We start from the raw sequence: 21,407 nt of genomic DNA on the forward strand, positions 1-21,407 counted from the left end.
GGTGGTCAAAACTCTAGGTAGGTTGGGCACATCTGGAGGAAATAGGTCACTGGGAACATGCCCCTGGGGACTATATCTGTCCCTGGCCCCTTCTCTCTGGCTCACTCTGTCTGCTTCCAGCTGCCTTGAAGGGAACAGCTTTCCTCTACCTTGCCCTTCTGCCATGATGTGCTGCCTAACCTAGGCTCCAGAGCAATGAATGGAGTTAGCTGTCTGGACCAACACATCTGTAACAATGAGCCCAAATGAATCTTTCCTCCTCAGTTGTTCTTGTCAGGTATTTTGGTCACAGCAAGGAAAAGCTGACTAACAGATGTGGTGAGGAGTAGAAATCACCTGCAATGTGTTAAGAATGAAATTGATGTAGAAGTAGAGATGTAATGTGTATGTCCCTCTTGAGAAGCTTTTTGAAAGCATAGAAATACCAGAGAACATTCATACTGCAAGTTTTGTTTTGTTTTGTTTTTGTGGTGCTGGGGATTGAACCCACGACCTTGTGCATACAAGGCAAGCACCCTACCGACTGAGCTGTCTCCCCAACTCAGAGAACATTTATATTCTGAGGGTTAGGAGCTAGACATGTTGACATGGAAGGTTAAGAATGTACAACTGATGAGGCAAAGGCCTATGGAGACAGCAGGGGTGGAGAATAATGATGTCCACTGGCAGGTCTGTCAAATGCTAAGTGTTTTAGTCAGCTTTTGTGTTATTGTGACCAAAATACCTGACAGGAACAATTTAGAGGAGAAGTTTATTTGGGGCTCACAGTTACAGAAGTCTCAGTCTATAGATGGGCAGCTCTATTGCTCTGGGCCCAAGGTGAGGCAGAACATTATGGGGGAAGGAAATAGCAGAGGGTAGCTTCTGCCCTCAAGGCAGCAAGGAACTAGGGAGAGGTAGGGAGAGGGAGAGAGAAAAGGGGCTGCAGGGAAGATGCATCCTGCCAGGGCAGACCCCTGTGACCCACTTCCTCCAGCCATGCCTGCCACCTGCCTACAGTTTTCACCCAGTCAGTTCTCAAACTGGGTTGGGCTGATCAGGTTACAACTCTTGCAATCCAGTCATCTCACATTCCTGCATTAGTACAGGATCTATTGGGGGACACCTCATATCCAAATAGTAACAGTAAGTATGGAGGGAGTTTGCCCTTCTGTCCCCATTCTGAAAGAGTAGACTGTCATTTTCCAGGAATGAGAAAACTGTAGGACCATGTTAAAAAGTTTGGAAAGAACTTGAAGATCTGAAGATGTGATCAAGAACAGGGGATTATAAATCCAAGACTCAGTGTCCTGGCTCTTACTTGCCAACTGAAAGTATCTGAAAGCTTTGTGGAGTGTTCAAGTAATTTAAGATGGTCTTATTGTTTTAACTCATCATTGCTGTGTGAGGTGTGATCTGTGAACAATGACTGTTATACCCCCATTATATTTAACTCTTATTGTCTTAGTGCCCTCACCACCTTTTAGAGAGGAGAAGAGATTTTGCCTTTCTCATCTGATCAAGGATATAGTCACAAATGTCAGATGCTGGGGAAAACACTGGTCTTATCCCCACAACAATCTCAAAAGTCATATTTTCTTTATTCTGCTGCATTTCAAAAGGACATTTCTGAAACTGCCCTTCAATTCTGAAAGGCCACTTTTCTGTAATTACATAAGCAGTGTAATGTAAAGCACCATGTTCTGTGGTACTTTTTCAACTTGGGGCCTTATTTTAAGAACCCTCTCTCTGCCAGCTTTAACTCTGTCACATGAACATTTTATGAATAACTTTTCTTGTAGCTACTCAATGGCAGCAGGAGTGATTCTTTGGATCTTTTTGTTATCCCTAAGGCCAATCACAACTGCAGAATAATAGGTTCTAATAGTTTTTAATTGAAAGAACAGCATTATAGTTGTGATGATCATGTATTCAGGAATTCTGGGTCATCTGTCACTTTAAATAATTTGTCTGTTTGCCCCCCATAAGCTGACTCCTTTTGTTAGATCACTGGTTCCAGTTTTTTAAAAATATTTTTTTTAGACATTGATAGACTTTTATTTTATTCATTTATTTTTATGTGGTGCTGAGAATCAAACTCAGTGTCTCACACATGCTAGGCGAGTGCTCTTCCACTGAGCCACAACCCCAGCCCCCACTTTTTGATTTGAAAACTGTGTTGGCCTTTATTGCCAGGTGTGTGATCAGAGTATTACAGGAGCCAAGAGGAGAGAGGGAACTAATTTTATGAAGAGGAGCAAGATGGTAGAAACTAAGGAATGCTTCTCAGGGCAAATGACATGTGAGATCTGCCTTGAAAATTGTGCATGAGTTTGCCATGTGGGGTATGTAGAATGTACTCTAGGGAGAGCAGCTATGCAGGGGTGTGGGTGCTAACAATCCAGTGTGATGTGTAGGGAATGAGAAGGGTAGGGAAGTCTAAATGTATGCTGGTGTGTCCTGGTAGGGGCATCCTGAAGCACAGGGGACAGTGGGTTCTGGAGAATTTGGATTGATCTTAGCGTTGGCTTTGAAAGGAATGATGGCAGCTGGGACATCCTCATCTTCCTGGAGAGACTTGCTGGGATCACCACTGGAGCTGCCATCCACCCTGAGATGAGGACTTGTCCAGAGGGATTTTCTCAGGACATGTGCTGTCTGCTCAGCAGAACCAGTTTATAACATTTCTCTTGTGTTTGATTTGGGTTATATTTTGGCATGTATCACATGGTCCATGTTTAAGATTTTTGCCATCAATTTACTCAACTCAGCAGGTTTTCTGGGCAGTTTTGACTTTTAAATAGAAATACACTCCTGTTTTTGGCCACAAGATGGCACTGGCCTCAAAGTTACATTAGTCAGTGTGTATTCTGAGCATTTAGTGATTTCCCCCCTGCTTTTAAAAATATTTTCTTATATTCATTTTTACATTTTTCCAATGGTAACTTCATTGTAATAGACATGAAATTAAGATTCTGTTTTGAATGTTAGTGAAGTATTCTTTTGCCATTTTATTATTTTAAAAATCTTTCTAAAAATCAGGTATTTGTTATAAAAAGTTTAAACCTTTCAGGAATGTGTAACCAAGAAAGTAAAAGTACCTTGTAATTGTACTCTCCTATGGGATTGTTATAGAGGGTGCTGGATTTTTTTTGTACCTCTCCTTTCTTTATTTTACATATGCATTTTTGGGGGGTGAGGTGGGAGAGCAATGTTTTATATTTACTGTTCAAGCCTTTCTTCATTTGTTTTGTTTACTCAATTTATTTAATATTTTTTCATAGTAGAGCTATTTTGTTTTAAAAATGATGAAGTAGTGTTTGACTTATTTTTTGTAAACAAAATTTATTAAATAGGTGTTGATGTATAACTTCATTTATATTTATATGGTAGAAGAATTAATGCATTTTCTTGTTCTTGATCATTTGTAGTTCTTTTTTTGATGTGTACTGATTGTGCATATTAATGAGGTTCAGTGTTTCTTTCAGCACATGTGTACTGTCTATATTGATCAGATCAAGGTAGCTAGCATTTCCCTTTCCTTGTTATGAAATAATAATTTAATTTTATTTATTTATTTTTCTGATTTTTGAGGATTGAACCCAGGGGCACTTTACCACTGAGGTCTCACTAAGTTTCTGAGACTGACCTTGAACTTGCAATCCTCCTGCCTCAACCTCTTGAGTTGCTGGGATTATAGACCTGTACCACGCCCAGCTGAGATAATCATTTTAAATTAATTTTTTTCATACCTCTTTCACAAGCATTTTTTTCACCTGAGGCAGTTGTTCCACTGTTTTTAGCATATATCATCAAAGCTATTAATTAGATGCAATTGTGAAATAAATACTTATGTTTAAAAGATGAATGGAACCACTACCATAAAATGTGAGAAGTACTTTGTATTTAGTATATATATCTTTTAGGTCTACTTATCAGATTTACTGATCTTTCATGGAGTTGGGAATTCGAGAGTTTATCTAGTTTAACTATTCTAGGATCAAAAGTATATCATTTGTCCCCCAGCTACCTATATTTAATGATATCCTTGTATAATACTTTTTGATTAGAAAATTGAGTTGATGTTCTTTTGATGTTGCTTCTGTGTTCATTGACTTTACATATATATCACTAGTGACCATGACTCTTTTCTCTTCCAGGTTGTTTTTGAGCACCTTCACTTTAGCAGTTTCAGCTGGGGCTGTTTTGCTTTTACCCTTCTCAATAATCAGCAATGAAATCCTGCTTTCTTTTCCTCAAAACTACTATATTCAGTGGCTAAATGGCTCCCTGATTCATGGTTAGTATATGTTGCTTGGTATAATCATGCTTAACATTTTAATTTCTTACTACATTGTATTTTTAAATTTTTCTTTTCTTAGTTTCCTTCATAATTTGCAACTTTCTCTAGTAAATCATTAGGGCCCCAATAAATCAGAAAACTGAATTTTACTTACCATCCTGTTTCAAGGTGTGAAAGACTTTTCTCTCTCATTTAACCAAGAAGCAGTTTAATACTTACTATGATTTTGATAAAATATCTTCATTTAAATATTTAGGAAGACAAATTTGATTTAATTGGTTTTGTCACAAGGTCTCAATTTCTAGTGAAGACCTGAAAAATCAGAGACCATTTGATTTCTATTAGTTTCCTTTGTCATTTTGAAATACACGATGGAAGGGGGAAAACACACTCTGTCAAGTATAAACTTTGTGATTAAAAAAAAAAAAATGACTGACAATATGAATAACAAGATATATTGCTTTGAAGGGAAGTGGACTTGTATTCCAGCTTTGGTCAGCCACTTTCTAGCATACCCTGGGATGGTTTGAACATGAGATGTTCCCAAGAGCTCATGTGTAGGACAGTGAAAGGATGTTCCAAGATGAAATGATTAGAGTGTGAGAGCTGTTACCTAATCCACTGATGTGGATTAACTGGGTGGTGACTTCAGGCAGGTAGTGTGGCTAGAGGATGTATGTCTTTGGGTTTAATATTTTGTCCATGGTGAGGAGTTCTCTTTCTCTGCTCCCTGATTGCCATGTCTGAGCTGCTTTTCTCCTCCATACCCTTCCGCTCTGATATTCTGCCTCACTTTGGGCCTAGAGCTGTGGAGTTGGCTGACTGTGGACTAAGTCCTCTGAAACTGTGAGCCAAAATAAACTTCTCCTCTAAATTATTCTATTTTTTGGCACTAGGGATTGACCCAGGAGTGGTTATTTAATGAACCATATCCCCAGTTCTTTTTTTATTTTGTTTTGAGACAGGATTTTGCTAAGTTGCTGAGGGCTTCACTAAATTGCTGAGGCTGGCTTCAAACTTTCAGTCCTCCTGTCTCAGCCTTCCAAGCTCTAAGTTGTTCTTGTTGGGTATTTTGGTTACAGTGAAGAAAAACTAAAACACTGGGCAAGTCACAGTTATTGTCTGATCTCCGTTTTCTATCTTTTAGGAATGGCAAACAAATTAGGATGACAAAATCTATCTCGAAGGCTTGATTTTTGAAATATAACTAATGTAAAACACCTGTCTCTTAATAGGCACTATATGTTATTTAGACTGTGAGGTTCTCTCTCTCTCAAGGTGATGCTGGGGATGGAACCCAGGTCCTTGAGCATGCTAGGCAAGTGCTCTACCTCTGAGATACATCCTCAGCTCTTTCTCTTTGTTTTCTTTCTGAAGAAGCCTTACTGTTTTTTATATATTAATTTAGTGTAGGTACACTAAACTGTTTTCTCTCTTAGAGCATGCTGGTATAATTCTTTTATAATTATCTGTTAGAATTCATTAATGTTTTTAGAGATTTTGATATTTTCCTTTCTTATCCCACCCATACTCCCCTATTTTATTAGCATTAATTTTTGTTACTGTTATTATAAGTGTTGTTTTATTAGTGTCATTAATTATTGGTTAATAGTTATTAGTTATTAGAGTTAATAGTTATTTTGCTATAGATAATGGGATTTGATAGTTATATGGTGGGTTAGATACATTCTTTTTGAAAATCAAATGCAGGTAACAGAATTAGAGCATCTCATTTTCAGATGTTTTTGTGTGGATTCAGATTCCCCCCCATCCTGATGAAACATTTTGAAATTAGTGAAGACTGTCATTTTTATGAAATAGTATCTTTTTAAAAAATAAATTTATTTTATTTATTTTTTAATGTGGTGCTGAGGATTGAACCCAGTGCCCCACAAATGCCAGGCAAGTGCTGTACCACTGAGCCATAACCCCAGCTTATGAAATAGTATCTTGAAGAAGAGTAGTCAGTGACAAGTGTTTGCTGCATATTTGAATTCCTTCATACTATGTTTTAAGGTAAAAATTTTCTTTTTCTTACCAAGGACCCTTCTTCTGAGTTAATGGTAGAATGTCCTACTTTAATAACATTCAGCTGACTTGCCATTGGACTAGAAGCAGATGTGTCAGATAGATATAGCTTCTTTCCATTAAATGTGTGGTGTAGGTCACTGCATTTGGAGCTCCCAAGTAGACATAAGCACTGGGATAACTTGCCTTGTCATATTATCATGTTAACTGCTGGGGATGCTGAAATAGTTCTTGCATTCCTTAAATTGCTGCAACTTTTCTTTTAGTTGCTATCATATTCGTCATAACTAATCCAAAAGTAAGGAACAAGTAAAATGTAAGAGGTCACTGATTTACCAGTTTAATGTATGAGATGAGTAAATTTGAGAAAATGCAGAATGTTGAGGAAGTACAGAATGTACCTTTTGTAGGTGAGGTTCCTTCACATTCCTTTAGCTGTCGCCGTGACTCAGGCCCTGCATGCTAAGAACATCAGGAGCAACAATAACTTCTTTCTTCTTTCCTGAACATAAAAGTGGTATATGTTCCCTATAGAAAGATGGAAAATAGGGAACAGTACAAAGAAGAAAATAAAGCCCACTCTTTTCTCACTGTATGTATGTACGTATTCACATCTTTTCAAGCATTTAATATCAAATTGTGAATGTTTTTCATGCCATTTGATGTTCTTGAAAGCATTTTCAGTGACTGTAATGTGCACTGACTGTGTCTACAGATGTGTTAATCTGAGCACTGGCTGGCTTTCCCCTCTGTGTGTCATACTCCAGGCACTGGCTGGCTTCCTTCTCTTTGTGGGGCACAAAGATATAAAAACATCGGATACATTTATAATTTGTTCTGTGTCTTTTGTCCTTTTCTGTTTCATTTTCATGTTGATTTATGTAATCTTTTTGTGTGTTGATGTGAAACACATTATTTAATTATATTGAATAATTATTATTTAATTTCCATGTTTACATTTTTTGGTTTTAATTTTGCTTTTTAAATTTATTTGCTCTTTTGATTTTTACGATTTTTATGTTATCTGGTCCTTTTCTTCCTTTGGTTTTTCTGACTATATTTATATTTAGAAGATTCTTTCTCATCCTAAGATGTGACAAATCTAACTTTTTTTCTTCTTGTGTATTTTTAAATGGTTTTGTTTATACTTATCTGTTTATTCCCTCTGGAATTTATATCAACTACCTTTTCTCTAGTCTCTTTCCCAAAGTTAACTCATCATTACAGTACCATCAATGGAATATATTTTTTCTCTACTTTTCAAGAAATACTTTATTTTCAACTTGGTAAATTATTACATAGGGTTTGTTTCTGAGCTTGGGTACACAGATTTTGGAGTCAGATAGATCTGGGTTTGAATTTCAGCTTTGCATTTTACTAGAAGCAACCCTAATGAATTTGTTTAAGCTTTCAAAGTTTTAGTCTTTCATCAGTAAAATAAATATAGCAAGACCTAATTAATAGAGTTTTAAAATGGGATATTTAGAATATGTATACAGCGTAAAAAAACCTAGTCAAATGGTCCAGAGTAGGTAAGAAAAAATAAATGCTGAGTTTTAATTCCTTCTTCTTTCCCTCTTTTTTGTCTATTTGTTCCTATGCTAATGCTTTTTTTTTTTTTTTTTTTTTTTTTTTTTTTTTTTTTTTGCAGTGCTGGGGATTGAACCCAGGGCCTTGTGCTTGTGAGGCAAGCACTCTACCAACTGAGCTATATCCCCAGCCCTTATGCTAGTGTTTTAAAGACTGCAGTTTTGTAACACTTTGGTTCTACTAAATTTTTAAAAGTTGACATATTTTATGGAGGTTTTCATAAGCAAAGCATGAATTTTGTTTCCATTGCATGTAGTATGGAGATATGACAGTGCTATGGAAAGTTTTTTTAATTGTTTATTATTATACATAGGCCATAACACAGATAAACACATGTATGTACGTGTTTTTGTGTGTCTAAAGAAATACATATCTAGTGTAGAAATTTAGAAGACAGGCATCACAACTGGCAGATTGGACCTTCAGCAGTGACTATAGCCAGGTGTCTTGGTGAGTAGAAATCCATGTTGCTGGGCCTATGTACAAACTCCCTTCCTGCCACCAAGGCCACTTTGTACCTGAACCCCTGGGTGATGACAGGCATAACTGGGGAAAGGGACTGACTGGTACCCATAGTCGTCCCATCCCTTTGGGTCATCCTATTCTCTTGACTATTAAGATTCCCTTGGCTGAGGTCACTCTTTGGTGAGCGTTCACATGAGATGCAGATATCTTTTTTTTTTTTTTTTTTTTTTTTTTGTGGTGCTGGGGATTTGAACCCAGGGCCTCGTGCTTGCAAGGCAAGCACTCTACCAACTGAGCTATATCACCAACCCAGATGCAGATATCTTTACCCTTTTATTTGCCTATTCAGAGATGTCTGTCCACATCCGTCTATCCCAGATTTTCTTGTTACCAATTTCCACTTATGTTTCTTCCAGTTCCTAATCATCCAAACCATTGGCTACAGCCCCATTAATTGATGTGTAATTACACATTTCACCATTTCTTCTTCCAAGTAAAACAAACAGCCAAATTAGCTGTCCATTGTTGTGCCCACTAAGAAGATTTCCCTTTGCCTTTTTCCTTCAGAGATGTCCAGAGAGGAGCTGTAGTACCATTACTGTCCACATTCAGGTGGTGCTTGCATTTCCTGCAGACTGTGCTAAACCAGGCCCAGGTTTCCACTTCCTGTCAGCTTTCGTAGAGATTCTCTTTGGGACAGCAGACAGATACAGGCTGAGAGAGGAGTCAGTGTAGTAGGAATGAGAACCATGGACATTTGGGCCACTTCTTTGTGAACTTACTTATTCCTTCAGGACCTTCTTAGGCCTGAGCACATATATACCCCTTCCTTTTGGTGATGGAATACTGTTGTGCTGTCCACCTTTTTGGATTGAGGGTTCATAACATACCCAGTTCTGATGGGCATCTTAGGATATATGGTTAAAGATTCAGTCTCTACTAAAGCCCAGTATCAGGTCAACAGCTGTTTCTCATAAGGAGACTAGTTATCCAAAGAGAATGGCAGGACATTGCTTCAAAATTCTAAGGGCCTTTCTGTGATTCATCCATGAGGTCCTGACAGAGGCTCCAGACTGTATCGTTACTTACCACTAACACTTAAAGCACCTTTAGATCTACAGGATCACATGGCCCAAGTGGGGCAGTAATTTGTGTAGCAACCTGGATCTGTTGCAGAGCCTTCTCTTCTGGGCCCCCTTAAATACTAGCACCTTTTAGGTAAATTAATAAATGGGCTGGAGTAACTGATCCAAATGAGAAATTTATTGCCTCCAAAATCCAAGGTGGCCCACTGAATGTCTTTTTGGTGTAGGAGGGCCCAGGTACAACCACTTATCTTCTATCATAGAAGGAATGTCTGAAAATACTCAACACCACTTGACTTCTAGAAATTTCACTGAGGAAAAAGACCCCTGAATTTTACTAGGATTTATTTTCCATCCTCTGACACATAAATATATTATCAATAAGTCCAGAGTAGTTGCTATTTTGGACTCACTAGATCCAGTCAGCATAATGTCATCACTGTAATGAACCAGTGTGGTAGCTTATGAAAGGGAAAGGCAATTAAGAGCCCTGCAAACAAATGATCACAGTGCTGGAATGTTGGTAGACCACTGAGATCAGACAGGAAAGTATATTTCTGGCCTTACCAGCTGAAAGTAAGTGCTTCTGGTTGTCTTGATTGACAGGGATGGAGAAAAGGTATTTGCCTTCTTAATAGCTACATATCTGGTACCAGAGGATGTGTTGATCTGCTCAAGCATTGGAATCACATTTGGCACAGTGACTGCAAATAGGGTCATTCCCTAAGCTTATGATAATCCACTGTCATTCTCTCAGATTGTCTTCTTCACAGGCTTATAGGTGAATAGGGGTGTAGTGGGAATTGCTACCCCTGCATCTTTCAATCCCTGATAGTTGTGGTAATCTTTGCAATTCCTCCAAGATTGTGGTATTGCTTTGTTTACTGGTTTCCTAGGTAGATGCAGTTCAGTGGTTTCCCCTTGACCTTTTCCCATAGGTAGTCCTCACTGCAGAGGTCAGGGAACCAATGCATGGATTCTACTAGCTGCTGAGTGTGTGTATTCTACTTATGCATGCCAGAACTGGGGAAGTAACCAGAGGATGGGTTCAGGGACACACTGTGAGTGTGACCTGAGCTAAAACTCCATTGGTCATGTGACCTCTTTAAGTTCCTGCTTTGAGTCTAGTGTGATCAACGTCAGATCAGAGCCAGTGTCCAGAAGGTCTGATTATTTCTCTCACGTACACAGTTATATCAGCTGTGTTCATTTGTCAGTCATTTACATTTTACCATATTTGTGGGATTCTTTGAGGACTTAGAAAATTTCCGAAGTTCCTTTAATCTCTCATGGAATTTCTGTTTTAGTACTTGGACATTGGGACTGTGTTCGTGCTCTCCCCTGTTTTAAAAAAAAAAAGTGTTAACAAATATTCATTGATCAAAGGATTAAAAGTTATTCTATCATTAGGAATACTTTGGTAGAGATTATTTTAATTTGGCAAGAATGGTTTATACTATAAGATTGTCAATATGAATGTTTTTGATTGATCATGCTTTTAATGTGTAAGTCACGTGGAATAGAGGCTGAATATGTGTTGATAATGCTTTTGTGTGTGTAAATGTATTTAGTTTGTCTTAAATACTGTGTTGGGATTTTGCATGCACAGGTTCAAGATGTTAGACATTAGTCTTATTTCCTGGGAATGTGACTTAACTTCAGTGGGCCAGAGCATACATACATACATACATACATATACATACATACATAATATAAATAACCTTAGTTCTGAGATTACATATCATATAACAAGATGTGTGTCTGACCGCAATGAGAAGATGATTAAAACAGTTTGAAACATTTTATAAAATATGACACTGGAGCCCTGGATTAGACAGAACTGGTGATGCTCTGGTTATTGAGATCTTGCTGAAAGTCTTTGTCACTGGTCAACTTGATGTTGTATGGCCTTTTCATCTTTCATTTAGTATGACCCATGGCATGCCAACAGCTGCAGTTTACTATAGGAAGGGACAAAGAGAGCAGAGGTGACAAATAAAAATGGCAACGTTTTTTAAAATTGTTGAAATAATTAAAATAAAAAGGGGTGAAAATGGGTAGGAAAAAATCCATTTCTATTTACTTTTTGTTTCTCAAATACTGTTAAAAAGTTAGTAGATCTGGACATGGTGTTGTGGCCTATAATCCCAGTGATTTGGGAGACTGAGCAGGAGGATCACAAGTTCAAAGCCAGCCTCAGCAATTTCACAATGCCCTAAGCAACTCAGTGAGGCTGTGTCTCAAAATGAAAAGTAGACAGGTCTGGGGATGTGGATTACAGGTTAAGCACCACTGTGTTCAATCCCAGTACCAAAAACCAGAACAAGTTAGTGGAGTCAGATGTGGTGACACATGTCTATAATCCCAGTTACTTGGGAGGCAGAGACAGAAGGATCACAAGTTTGGGGTCAGCCTAGGTAAGGTAGTGAGACCCTGTCTCAAAATAAAAAATAAAAAGAACTGGAAGTGTAGATCAGTGGTAGAGCATTTGCCTAGCATTTGTTAGACCCTAGGTTCAATCTCTAGTACTACATGCAACAACAACAACAACAACACAAACAAACAAACAAAACAAAACAAAACATGAAATTCTTCAGTTCCTTAAATGGAAAGGCAATGATACAACTGCTTGCTGGGTGGGTCTCCTTCCAGATGCTGAAAATGTTCTGGAAGTGGATAGAGGTGGTAGTTGCAAGCATTTTGAGTATGCTAGATGCACTGATTTTTTTTTTTTTTTTTTTTTTTAACTTTAAAGTGGTTACCTTTATGTCATGTGAGTTTAAAATTAAGAACCAAGTAATTGTAAATTTTGGTAGATAGAAAAATGATAGAGTTAAGTTGTAGCTTTAAAGTCAGGAAATAGTTCTTCAGCATTTGAGGTATTTTCCCCTCACTGGGGCCCAAGGTTTTCTTCACTGTCCATTCACTTAGGACCAAATCTAGAAATACACATTTATAGCCTGATGTCCCAACTGGGCTTTTGTCTATTCAAAATTAACCGCAGTGAATCAGACTAGTCTTGGCAGGGACTGTGTGCTTTGTTTTGATTTGTTATCAGCAACAGATGATAGTGCTGTTTGGGAAATGAAGGAACAATGCAAAATCATCTTTTTTAAAAAACACAGTTTTAAGTTCCATTGAAAGTCAAAACAGACTTTTTTAGATTGCAAGCAAACTTTAAAAAGCAAATATTTGCTTGTAAATTTATTAAAGTGTTTAATAAGTTTTATTGTACCATTATTAGTTAAATGTCATTAAGAATTTATTAATATTAAAAGTTTAGTCATTTATTATAATGTGCATCAAAAAGCCACTCCATTTATGTATGATCTATCAAAATGTATAAATGCATTCTACTGTCATGTGCAACTAATTAGAACAAATAAATTAAAAATTAAAATCTGGATATTAAGGTATTATGTACGATATTAAAAATAAAAACAATCTAAATGTTTGGAGTAGGAAATTAGCCTTAATTGAATTTGGTAGATTCAAACAGTGGAGTGCCTTTTTGTCTATTATAGTTGATATACAAATATGTTGGAAAAAAGCATACTTATAGCCTGATGTCCCTTTAGTAAAAAGGAATAAGTATGCATGTACGTAGGACCAAAGAAAAATATCTTGGGGGGTAAATACCCAGGTTTAGTGAGTGCCATACTTTATTCCTTTAATCCCAGTTACTTGGGAGGTTGAGGCAGGAGGATTGCAATTTCAAAGCCAGCCTGGGTAACTGAACAAAACCCTATCTCATTAAAAGTAAAAAAAAGACTGGTGGTATGGCTCAGTGGTAGAATACTCATCTAACATGTGAGGTCCTAGGCTTAATCCCCAGCGTCACAAACAGTAAGCCAAAAATAAGGGTATAATAGTGTTTTTATCAGGGTAGTAGGATTATATTATACAATTTTTTTTTCTTATTTGTATCATATGACATTTATACTAGGGACAATACATTGCTCTTTGTTATAAGAAAAAAAACTTGTATGTTGAGGTGAGCAGTTTTACCACTTAACGACTCCTCTGATTCTAAGGTTCTTTGAACACTATTCGAAAGGAAAACATGCTTCTCTTTTTTCCCATGCTTACACTTTCTTGGAAGAATTTTAAAAAATTATGTCACTTTTGGACAATTGGATTCTTCATTTCTACTGAAATATTGGTTTAAACTTGGTTTTGTTGTTTTGGAAGCTATTGAATATGGCTTAACTTTGATTACTTTTCTAACTTAAATTCATGAAAGGTTTATACAAGAAAATGATAAATTATATTTTTCATAGAATTATATATTATATTTTGAAATATTTTGTGACTCCAGTAGATGCAGTTAAAAATTAATGAATCCTGTGATTATCTGTTTGGTTTTGTTTTAAACCAAGTATTTTGGGAGCATTAATCTTTCAATTCAAACTTCTTTTGGGAGTGGGGCATTGAATATCTTTCATGTACGTTGTCATAATACTGATTTAGTCAGTGTACAACATTTCTGAATTTTTAGAGTTTTACTATATTGAAACATGCAATTTTAGCTTTATGAGGAAGAGATTTTTGACTAAGTTAATAAATAATGTAAATAAAATAAATGTATTCAGTTTAACAGTAATTCTTAATTTAAGAATGGTCTATCAGAATCATAAAATAGTAAGGGATATTTCCATGTGTAGGCATGATGTATGTTGGTAAAAAGCTAGAAACTTACTGATGTTGCGTAGTTGCCAAGAATGTAACTATTTAGTAATGTCTATTAGATACATTATTATATCTGTATATTAATCTTATCTTAGTAATTAACTGTCTTTTATATTATAGATGTTATAATTGGATCACCATAAACTCTATTCATCTGAATCTTTCACATTTATTCTGGTTAACAAGCTTAGTTTTTCACATTTATTATTTAGACTGAGAAGACTGGTAGATAAGCACATGAAAAAGGGCATCTGATTTCATGACACACTGAATTGATTGGTATTCAGATCCTTTGGATCCTGAATTATTTTCTATAGTTGTCCATCAGGTGCTGCTGCTCATTATGAACTCTTGATGAAATTTCTTTATTTAGTTTTTGATAACTATCTTAGTTTTAATTTTTAAGTGAATGTATTGGTTAGAGTAGATACTTCTTGCTACTTTGTGAACTTTTGCCTAAGGTAGGTTTTATTTTTTAACTTCTGACTTTCAGATGAGATTGGGTGTGTTCAGTTTCACCTGTAGAATCACTTTTGACTTTCAGAGAAGAATTTGAATTTGTAGTTTTCATTCTATGAAAGATACATACATTCTGGAAGTATGTGTACTTGTAGATCAGTAAAATTTCTCCTTTTTGTACTATGAATAATAATTTTTTTCTGATTATAAAAATATAGTAGAATACCCTTAGTATTTGAGGATTTATATTCACGGTTGTAAACATTTGAAAACAATTTTCTTTTCTTTGCAGGACTGAGGATCAAACAATGCTAGGCGAGTATTGTACCACTTAACTACATCCCCAGCCTGTTTTATTTTTTGACATAGAATCAATAAGTTACCCAGGCTGGCCTCAGACTTGTAATCCTTCTGCCTCAGTTTATCAAGTAGCTGGGGTTATGGGCATGTACTACTGTGCCTAGCAGTTGACAGCTATTTTGAGGTTCTTGATATGTGATAATTAGTAATTTTGCTGAGGCTAAAATTTGAATTTTGCAGGCAGTGAGACTAGTAAATAGAGTGAACTAGGTGGCTAATGAGTGAGGCTAGCTCAGCACCACCATCTCAGTTCAGCTTTGTTTCTTGCTCTTTTTATGCCTCTTACGGGAGAAGTTATATAGGGATATGGATAATTATGTATTTCACAAAAGTAGATAAATACTTGCTTCTGATTTTGAGAATATGGTCTCTGTTCCTTTTAGAAAACTTAAAATATACAGAGAAATAGGAAGAAAAAATCATCTGTAATTGTGCTCCATTCATAAGTTGGTGTATTTCTTTACAGTTTGTCTTTTATGCTTAATTTTTGTCATTATCATTTTTACTTATTTTTAATGTTGTGTATAGGTTTTTGTTGTATAGCTTTTTTTTTTTTTTTTTTTTGATACTGGGGATTGAACTCAGGGTCAGTCAACTACTGAGCCACATCCCCAACCCTATTTTGTATTTATTTAGAGACAGGGTCTCACTGAGTTGCTTAGCACCTTACTGTTGCTGAGGCTAGATTTGAATTCATGATCCTCCTGCCTCAGCCTCCTGAGCCGCTGGGATTACAGTTGTGTGTGACCATGCCTGGCCTGTGTAAGCATTTTTGAGAGAAGCTATCGAGAATACTTCTTTAAAGAAAGAGATGAGAGCTAACTTTAACTATAATACATCATTTTTCTTATCTTTCTCTTGTCTAAGTGCTAGTGTGTATTGGACTTTTTCAGTTTTTTTGGATCATTTGTATCATCTTGAGGATGAGCATTGGGGCGGCATTGTCATTTCTTTGTTTAACATTTTAGGTGTGATTTCTGTTCTTCCTAAGAGTCACATGACTTGTAGCCTGTTTTATAAGTGGAAAAATGGAGTGACAGAGTCAAAGTCCCTTTTTAAAAAAGTCATACATTGATTGGTCCAAATACTGACTTGTCAGATGCAGAGTGCCACTCATTTAGACATAAATAGTATGAATATGTTATTGGTTGAGTACATTATAGTACACTAAGTACACAGAGTATATTCCGTTTTGTTGAAATTGAGTTTTTAAAATCTTTTTGAATTAAAAAATGTTTTGGTGTTTTAAGAAGGCTTTGGTGTACATGTGAACGCCCACACCTAAACAACTGAGAAAATAAATGTAGAATTTTTTTTTTCTGTTTTACTCTCTTATAGTCTGATCACAGGCTCAACTAAGCATTTTGTTTTATACTGATGGATAGAATTAATGGGAGATCATATTCATTTTTTCCTTAATAAAATTTTGTTCAACAGATTTGTTCTTTTTGGCAGCTAATATTAACAAAATTAAAAATATTGTATCTTTTTCACCCAGAATGATATGTATGAGCTATCATATAGTAATGTAGAAAGAGCAAGAGATCTGGAATCTAAACCGAGGCTTATCATTTGTAAGTTATAGAACTTATTAAATCTCTTTTAAAAAAGAGTTTGGTTTATGAGTGAATTGGACAAGGAGAACTTAAGTTATTTTGTACTCCAAATTTTTATGTTTCTATATTGTAATTGGTTCACTAAAATAAAAGTACACTCTTATTTTGAACAAATCTTAATTTCAGATTCTTAGAAATGTTTTCTCTGTTCTGCTTAAGTATTTTACTGAAACAAAGATCCTTCCTTTACTCAATTAGGAACAGGAAGAGAAGTCCTTTCAATCAAAAGTGATTCTTTGGAGAAGACAGAAAACTGATGCCTGTTTTTCTAAGTGCTTTTCTCCCCTTTTCTGAGAGTGAATTGAAAGTAGCAGGTATTGAAAAGGGCAGGGAGAACTTGACTCAAGTTAGGCTTTGCAATTGTTTCATTATTATGTTTAAAGTATTTCTTGTGAGCCATCATTTGAGGAGACCTCAGTTTGTAAATTTATCAGAAAACAATGGAAAGAGTGTGAAAGAAAAGAATAAAGTTGATGTCATTGGCAAAGTATTTGGGAGACCCACTGTAGAAATGCACAATGGAATAGTTAAATTTTAGGTATTTAGGGCAAAAGAATAAAGAGATTCACTGTAGGAAACAGTAAGCATCTAAAAAAAGAAAACTAAGACAAGAAGTGGAGGTTTATTCATCTTATGATGAAGATTTTATTCTGTTGCTGAATGTTGAAAAAAATTTTAAAAGGAGTTGAGATTTCAGTATCTGGAAGGTCAACTTGCATAGACTAGATAGCTACTCATTAAAAAACATTTTATGATTAACAAACCCATTAGAACAGAAAGTTGGTAAAGAGCTAGCACTTTCTACTGCAGTATTTTGTGCCTGGAGATTTTCCTGTATTGTTTTATAAATAACTAAAACTCAGATTTGGGTTAGGAAAAATTAAGAACACCAGTATTCAAGTGTTGATAGAAAAACACTTTAAAACTAAATATAATCTGACTAAGATAGGGTTTAAGAAGGACTAGGTTTTCAAGAAAATACATGTGCTTCTTGGACTCAGGATTTACATCCCAGTAAATCCATCCTAAGTTGACACTATCAGAAGTTGAAGATGCATTTAATAGATCTGACCTACCAGACATCATAGCCTAGCAATGGAGTGCACTGCAGAGTGTTGGTTGGTCAGCCACGTGGTTGTGTGACTGACTGGGAGCTGGGAGGCTGCTGCTGGCAAGTATCACCTCATGTGGTTAGCCTGGGAAAAGGTCACAATTCAAACTGCAGTTTCTTCTAAATGCATATTGCCATTGAACCATTGCAAAGCTGTAAAATCATGAGTTGAACTATTTTAAATTGGAAACTATCTGTACAGTAGCAATTACTCAGAGATGGGAGACAAAGCAAGGTTTCGCCCAGAGAGAGCTTCCAGACTGCAGTACAAAGAGAGGGAACCTGGTGGAGCTAATTGGTGTTCTGTGTTGAGGAGAAAAGGTGAAAGTTCAGAAAGGCCAAGATGACTGTAATGTACCAGGTCAAGTTCTGGAAGGCAAAGAGCTGCACAGAGATGAGTTGTATTACACTTCCTGGAGTGTCCTTGAAGCCCACCTGTTAAGCCTGGGTTCTCGGGTTGGTGCCATTGAGAATGGAAATTTTAAGATATAGGGCTTAGTGGGAGGCCTTCAGGTCACTGAGGCCACGTCCTTGAAGAGGCAGTGGGGCCCTAGCAACTTTTTCTTCCTTTCTTTCCTCTCCTAGCCATGAGGTGAGCAAGCTTGGCTCTGCCACGTGCTTCCTGCACTCAGCCTCATACACAAGAAACATGAAGAAAATTTCACTAATATTTATCATCAGGTTGCTACAATTTAGTAGCAAAGAGAAATCTTAAAAGCACACAGTGTTTGAAGGTCAATTTATAGCACTAGCTCCCTTATTAGAATAGATAAAAAGATTTCAAACCAGTTTCCATAGATTCCAACTTAAGAAATTGTATTTTGTATATTAATAGAAAATAATATTTTGTATTTTAATAGAAAAAGGAGAGCAATCAATGAAGTAAAAGAAGAGGATTGAGGGGGGAGCAGGAGGGACAGGAAAAGGGAGGAACTATGGAGTGAAATTGACCAAATTACGCTATGTGCCTATATAGATATACCATAGTGAGATACTGTGATATATATGGATATACCATAGTATACCTTTTTTGTATACTTACAAAGCACTGATTAAAAAAACAAAAAAACAAAAAAACAAATAAACAGAAGGAAGACCAGTAGAATGGAGGAAGGGGAACAGAGGAGGGAATGAAGTAGTCCTGGGGACTGAAGTGAAGCAAATCATATTCCATGCTTGTGTGATTATGTCAAAATGAACCCCGCTAGTATGCATACCTATAATGTACTATTAAAACATAAAAATGAAAAAGAACAAATGAATCCTGAAGAATAAAGGAAATTTTAAAAAGAGGAGAAATCAGTGAAATAGAAAACAAAATCAATGAGATCAATAAAATTGATAGATGATGCTAGGCTGATTAACATAAAATTTTTTCTGAGATTATGAGAGAGTTGACATTACAGATTCTACAGCTATTTAAAGGATAATAAAGGCATACAGTGAACATCTTTATGCCAGTAAATTCAATAATTTTGAGAAATGAACAAATTCCATGAGAGGAAAAAAACTATTAAAACCTTTTCAAACTTTGTGAGAATATTACAAATATTCTTGCAAATAAAACTCTAGACCTAGAGTATCTCACTGTCAGCTCTACTGGGTATTTAAGGAAGAAATAATGCCAGTTATACATATGCCAGTCTTCCAGAAAATGGAAGGTGAAGGAATACTGCTTAACTCATTAAACCAACATTACCCTGTTACTAAAACCTGACAGATATATTAAATGAAAACTATAGACCAATATCACTCATGAACACTGATGTATAAATTCTAGACAAAATTTTAGAAGATGAACTATAGTAGCATATAAGAAGGATAATATGACTTTTGAAAAATAAGTATAACTTATATGTACACGCCAAGAAAAAAGTCACATTACTTTCAGAAAAAGCATGATGAAATTCGACATCCACTCCTGATAAAATATCTCAGCAATTGTGGCTTTCTAAGGGAATGCACCATCCTCACAAAAAGCATCTGATGGAAAACCTGCATGTACTATCAGCCAGTGGTAAAGGGATGAATACTTTTTCCCTGAGATCAAGAACAAGGCAAGACTGCTCCTAATCACTTGTATTTGACATTCTTCTGGAAATTAAAAACACACACACATACACTCAAGTTGGAAAAAAGTAAGACTATCTGTTGACAGATGATATGATTATGTAGAAATTCTAATGGAATTTTATTAAAGCCAACAAGTAAATTGTGAAAGGTTGCAGGATACAAGATAAATATCCAAAACACAATTGTATTTCTATATGGCAATGAGTAATTGGAAATTGAATTAAAAAATAAATACCATTTAAATATAGAAATATCAAAAATAGGAAATACTTAGGGATGTGTGAGACCTATATATTTTAAACTATCAAACATTGCTGAAAGAAATTATTAAAGTATGCCATGATTAATGAAGACATATACTGTGTTCACAGATTCAAAGACAGTTGTCTTTGTCAGTTTGGGCTACTACAGGAGAATACCATACACCAGGTGGCTTTAACAACACATTTATTTCTCACAGTTCTGGAGGCTGTCAGTCTGATGTCACGGGGTCCATCATGGGGAGGTTCTTGCTTCACAGGTGGTCATTGTGTATCCTTCCACTGTGGAGAGCAGAGAGAGAAAGAAAACTTGGTCCTGCTGCTGCTTATAGAGGCACTGTCCCATCATGAGGGTGGCACTCTTGTGAACTCACCACCTTCCATAGGCCCTTACTCCAGATGTCATTGCATTGAGAATTAAGGTTCCAATTTGTGAATTTGGGGACACACATTCCATCCATAACAATATTGTTATCAGTTCTGCCCATGTTAATCTGTAAATTGAACACAATGCCTATCAAAATCCCAACATGCTTTTGGGTAGAAATTGACAAATTGATCTAAAATTCAGATGAGAATACAGTGAACTTAGTATTATAGCCTTAACAATTTCGAAAGAAAACAAAGTTGGAGGACTTAATACCTAATTTAGAGACTCTTTTAAGACACACATATACATTATCAATTGGTTTTTGACAAAGGTACAAAGATAATTTAGTAAAAAAAACATCTTTTCGAGAGTGGAACAATAGGATGATAATCATAGGCAAAAATGAACTTCTGTTCATACATGGCACCATATACAAAAAGTAACTCCCAAGGATCATGGACTTAAATACAAATCCTAAAATAATAAAATTGTAGAAGAAATCATAGAAGAATCTTTGTGATATTGGGTTAGGTCATCATTTCTTGGATATCAAAATCATGATCCAGAAAAGAAAATTTCAATAAACTTGACTTTGTTAAATTTAATAAATTTTGTTCTTTTTAAGACAAGAGAAAGAAAAGATATTGTGAGGAAATACCTAGCAAATCCATACCAGATAAAGGTCTTGTATCCAGTGTATATAAGGAACTTGTCAAACTCAGTAATAAGCAAATAACCCAGTATAAAAATGGGTAACAGACTTGAAGAGACATTCTACCAAAAAAGACATCAATGGCAAGTAAGCTCATGACCAAGTGTTCACATCATTATTTACAAGGGGAATGCAAATTAAAACGGCAATGGCATACCACCATGCATCTGTTGAAATGGCTACAACTAAAAGAGACTGCTCCTGCCATGTTTGGTGTGAGTTCAGGTGAGCTTGAACTTTGCTAGTGGGAATGTGAAATGCAGCCACTGTGTAAAGCACTATGTTTTCATAAGCTACATGCCTACAG

General features: G+C 36.0%; 1 protein-coding gene across 7 annotated transcripts in view; it reads left to right on the forward strand.

The window, feature by feature from the left end:
* The window catches only part of Lmbr1 (limb development membrane protein 1), a 169,433-nt gene that overhangs the window by 52,415 nt on the left and 95,611 nt on the right, over window positions 1–21,407 (forward strand). For 6 of the 7 annotated variants that reach the window (XR_007109804.1, XR_007109803.1, XM_047561137.1 and 3 more), the window contains exon 4: window positions 4,140–4,279. The exons of the other annotated variant lie outside the window; for it this stretch is intronic. Coding sequence is in view for 4 of the 6 variants with exons in the window: in XM_047561137.1 (XP_047417093.1) it covers window positions 4,140–4,279 (140 nt within the window). In the remaining 2 variants the exon portion in view is untranslated. The remainder of the gene's footprint in view (window positions 1–4,139; window positions 4,280–21,407) is intronic. 7 annotated transcript variants of the gene reach the window in all.

This window comes from Sciurus carolinensis, chromosome 8 (genome assembly GCF_902686445.1).
Source record: "Sciurus carolinensis chromosome 8, mSciCar1.2, whole genome shotgun sequence".
NCBI classification, from domain to species: domain Eukaryota; kingdom Metazoa; phylum Chordata; class Mammalia; order Rodentia; family Sciuridae; genus Sciurus; species Sciurus carolinensis.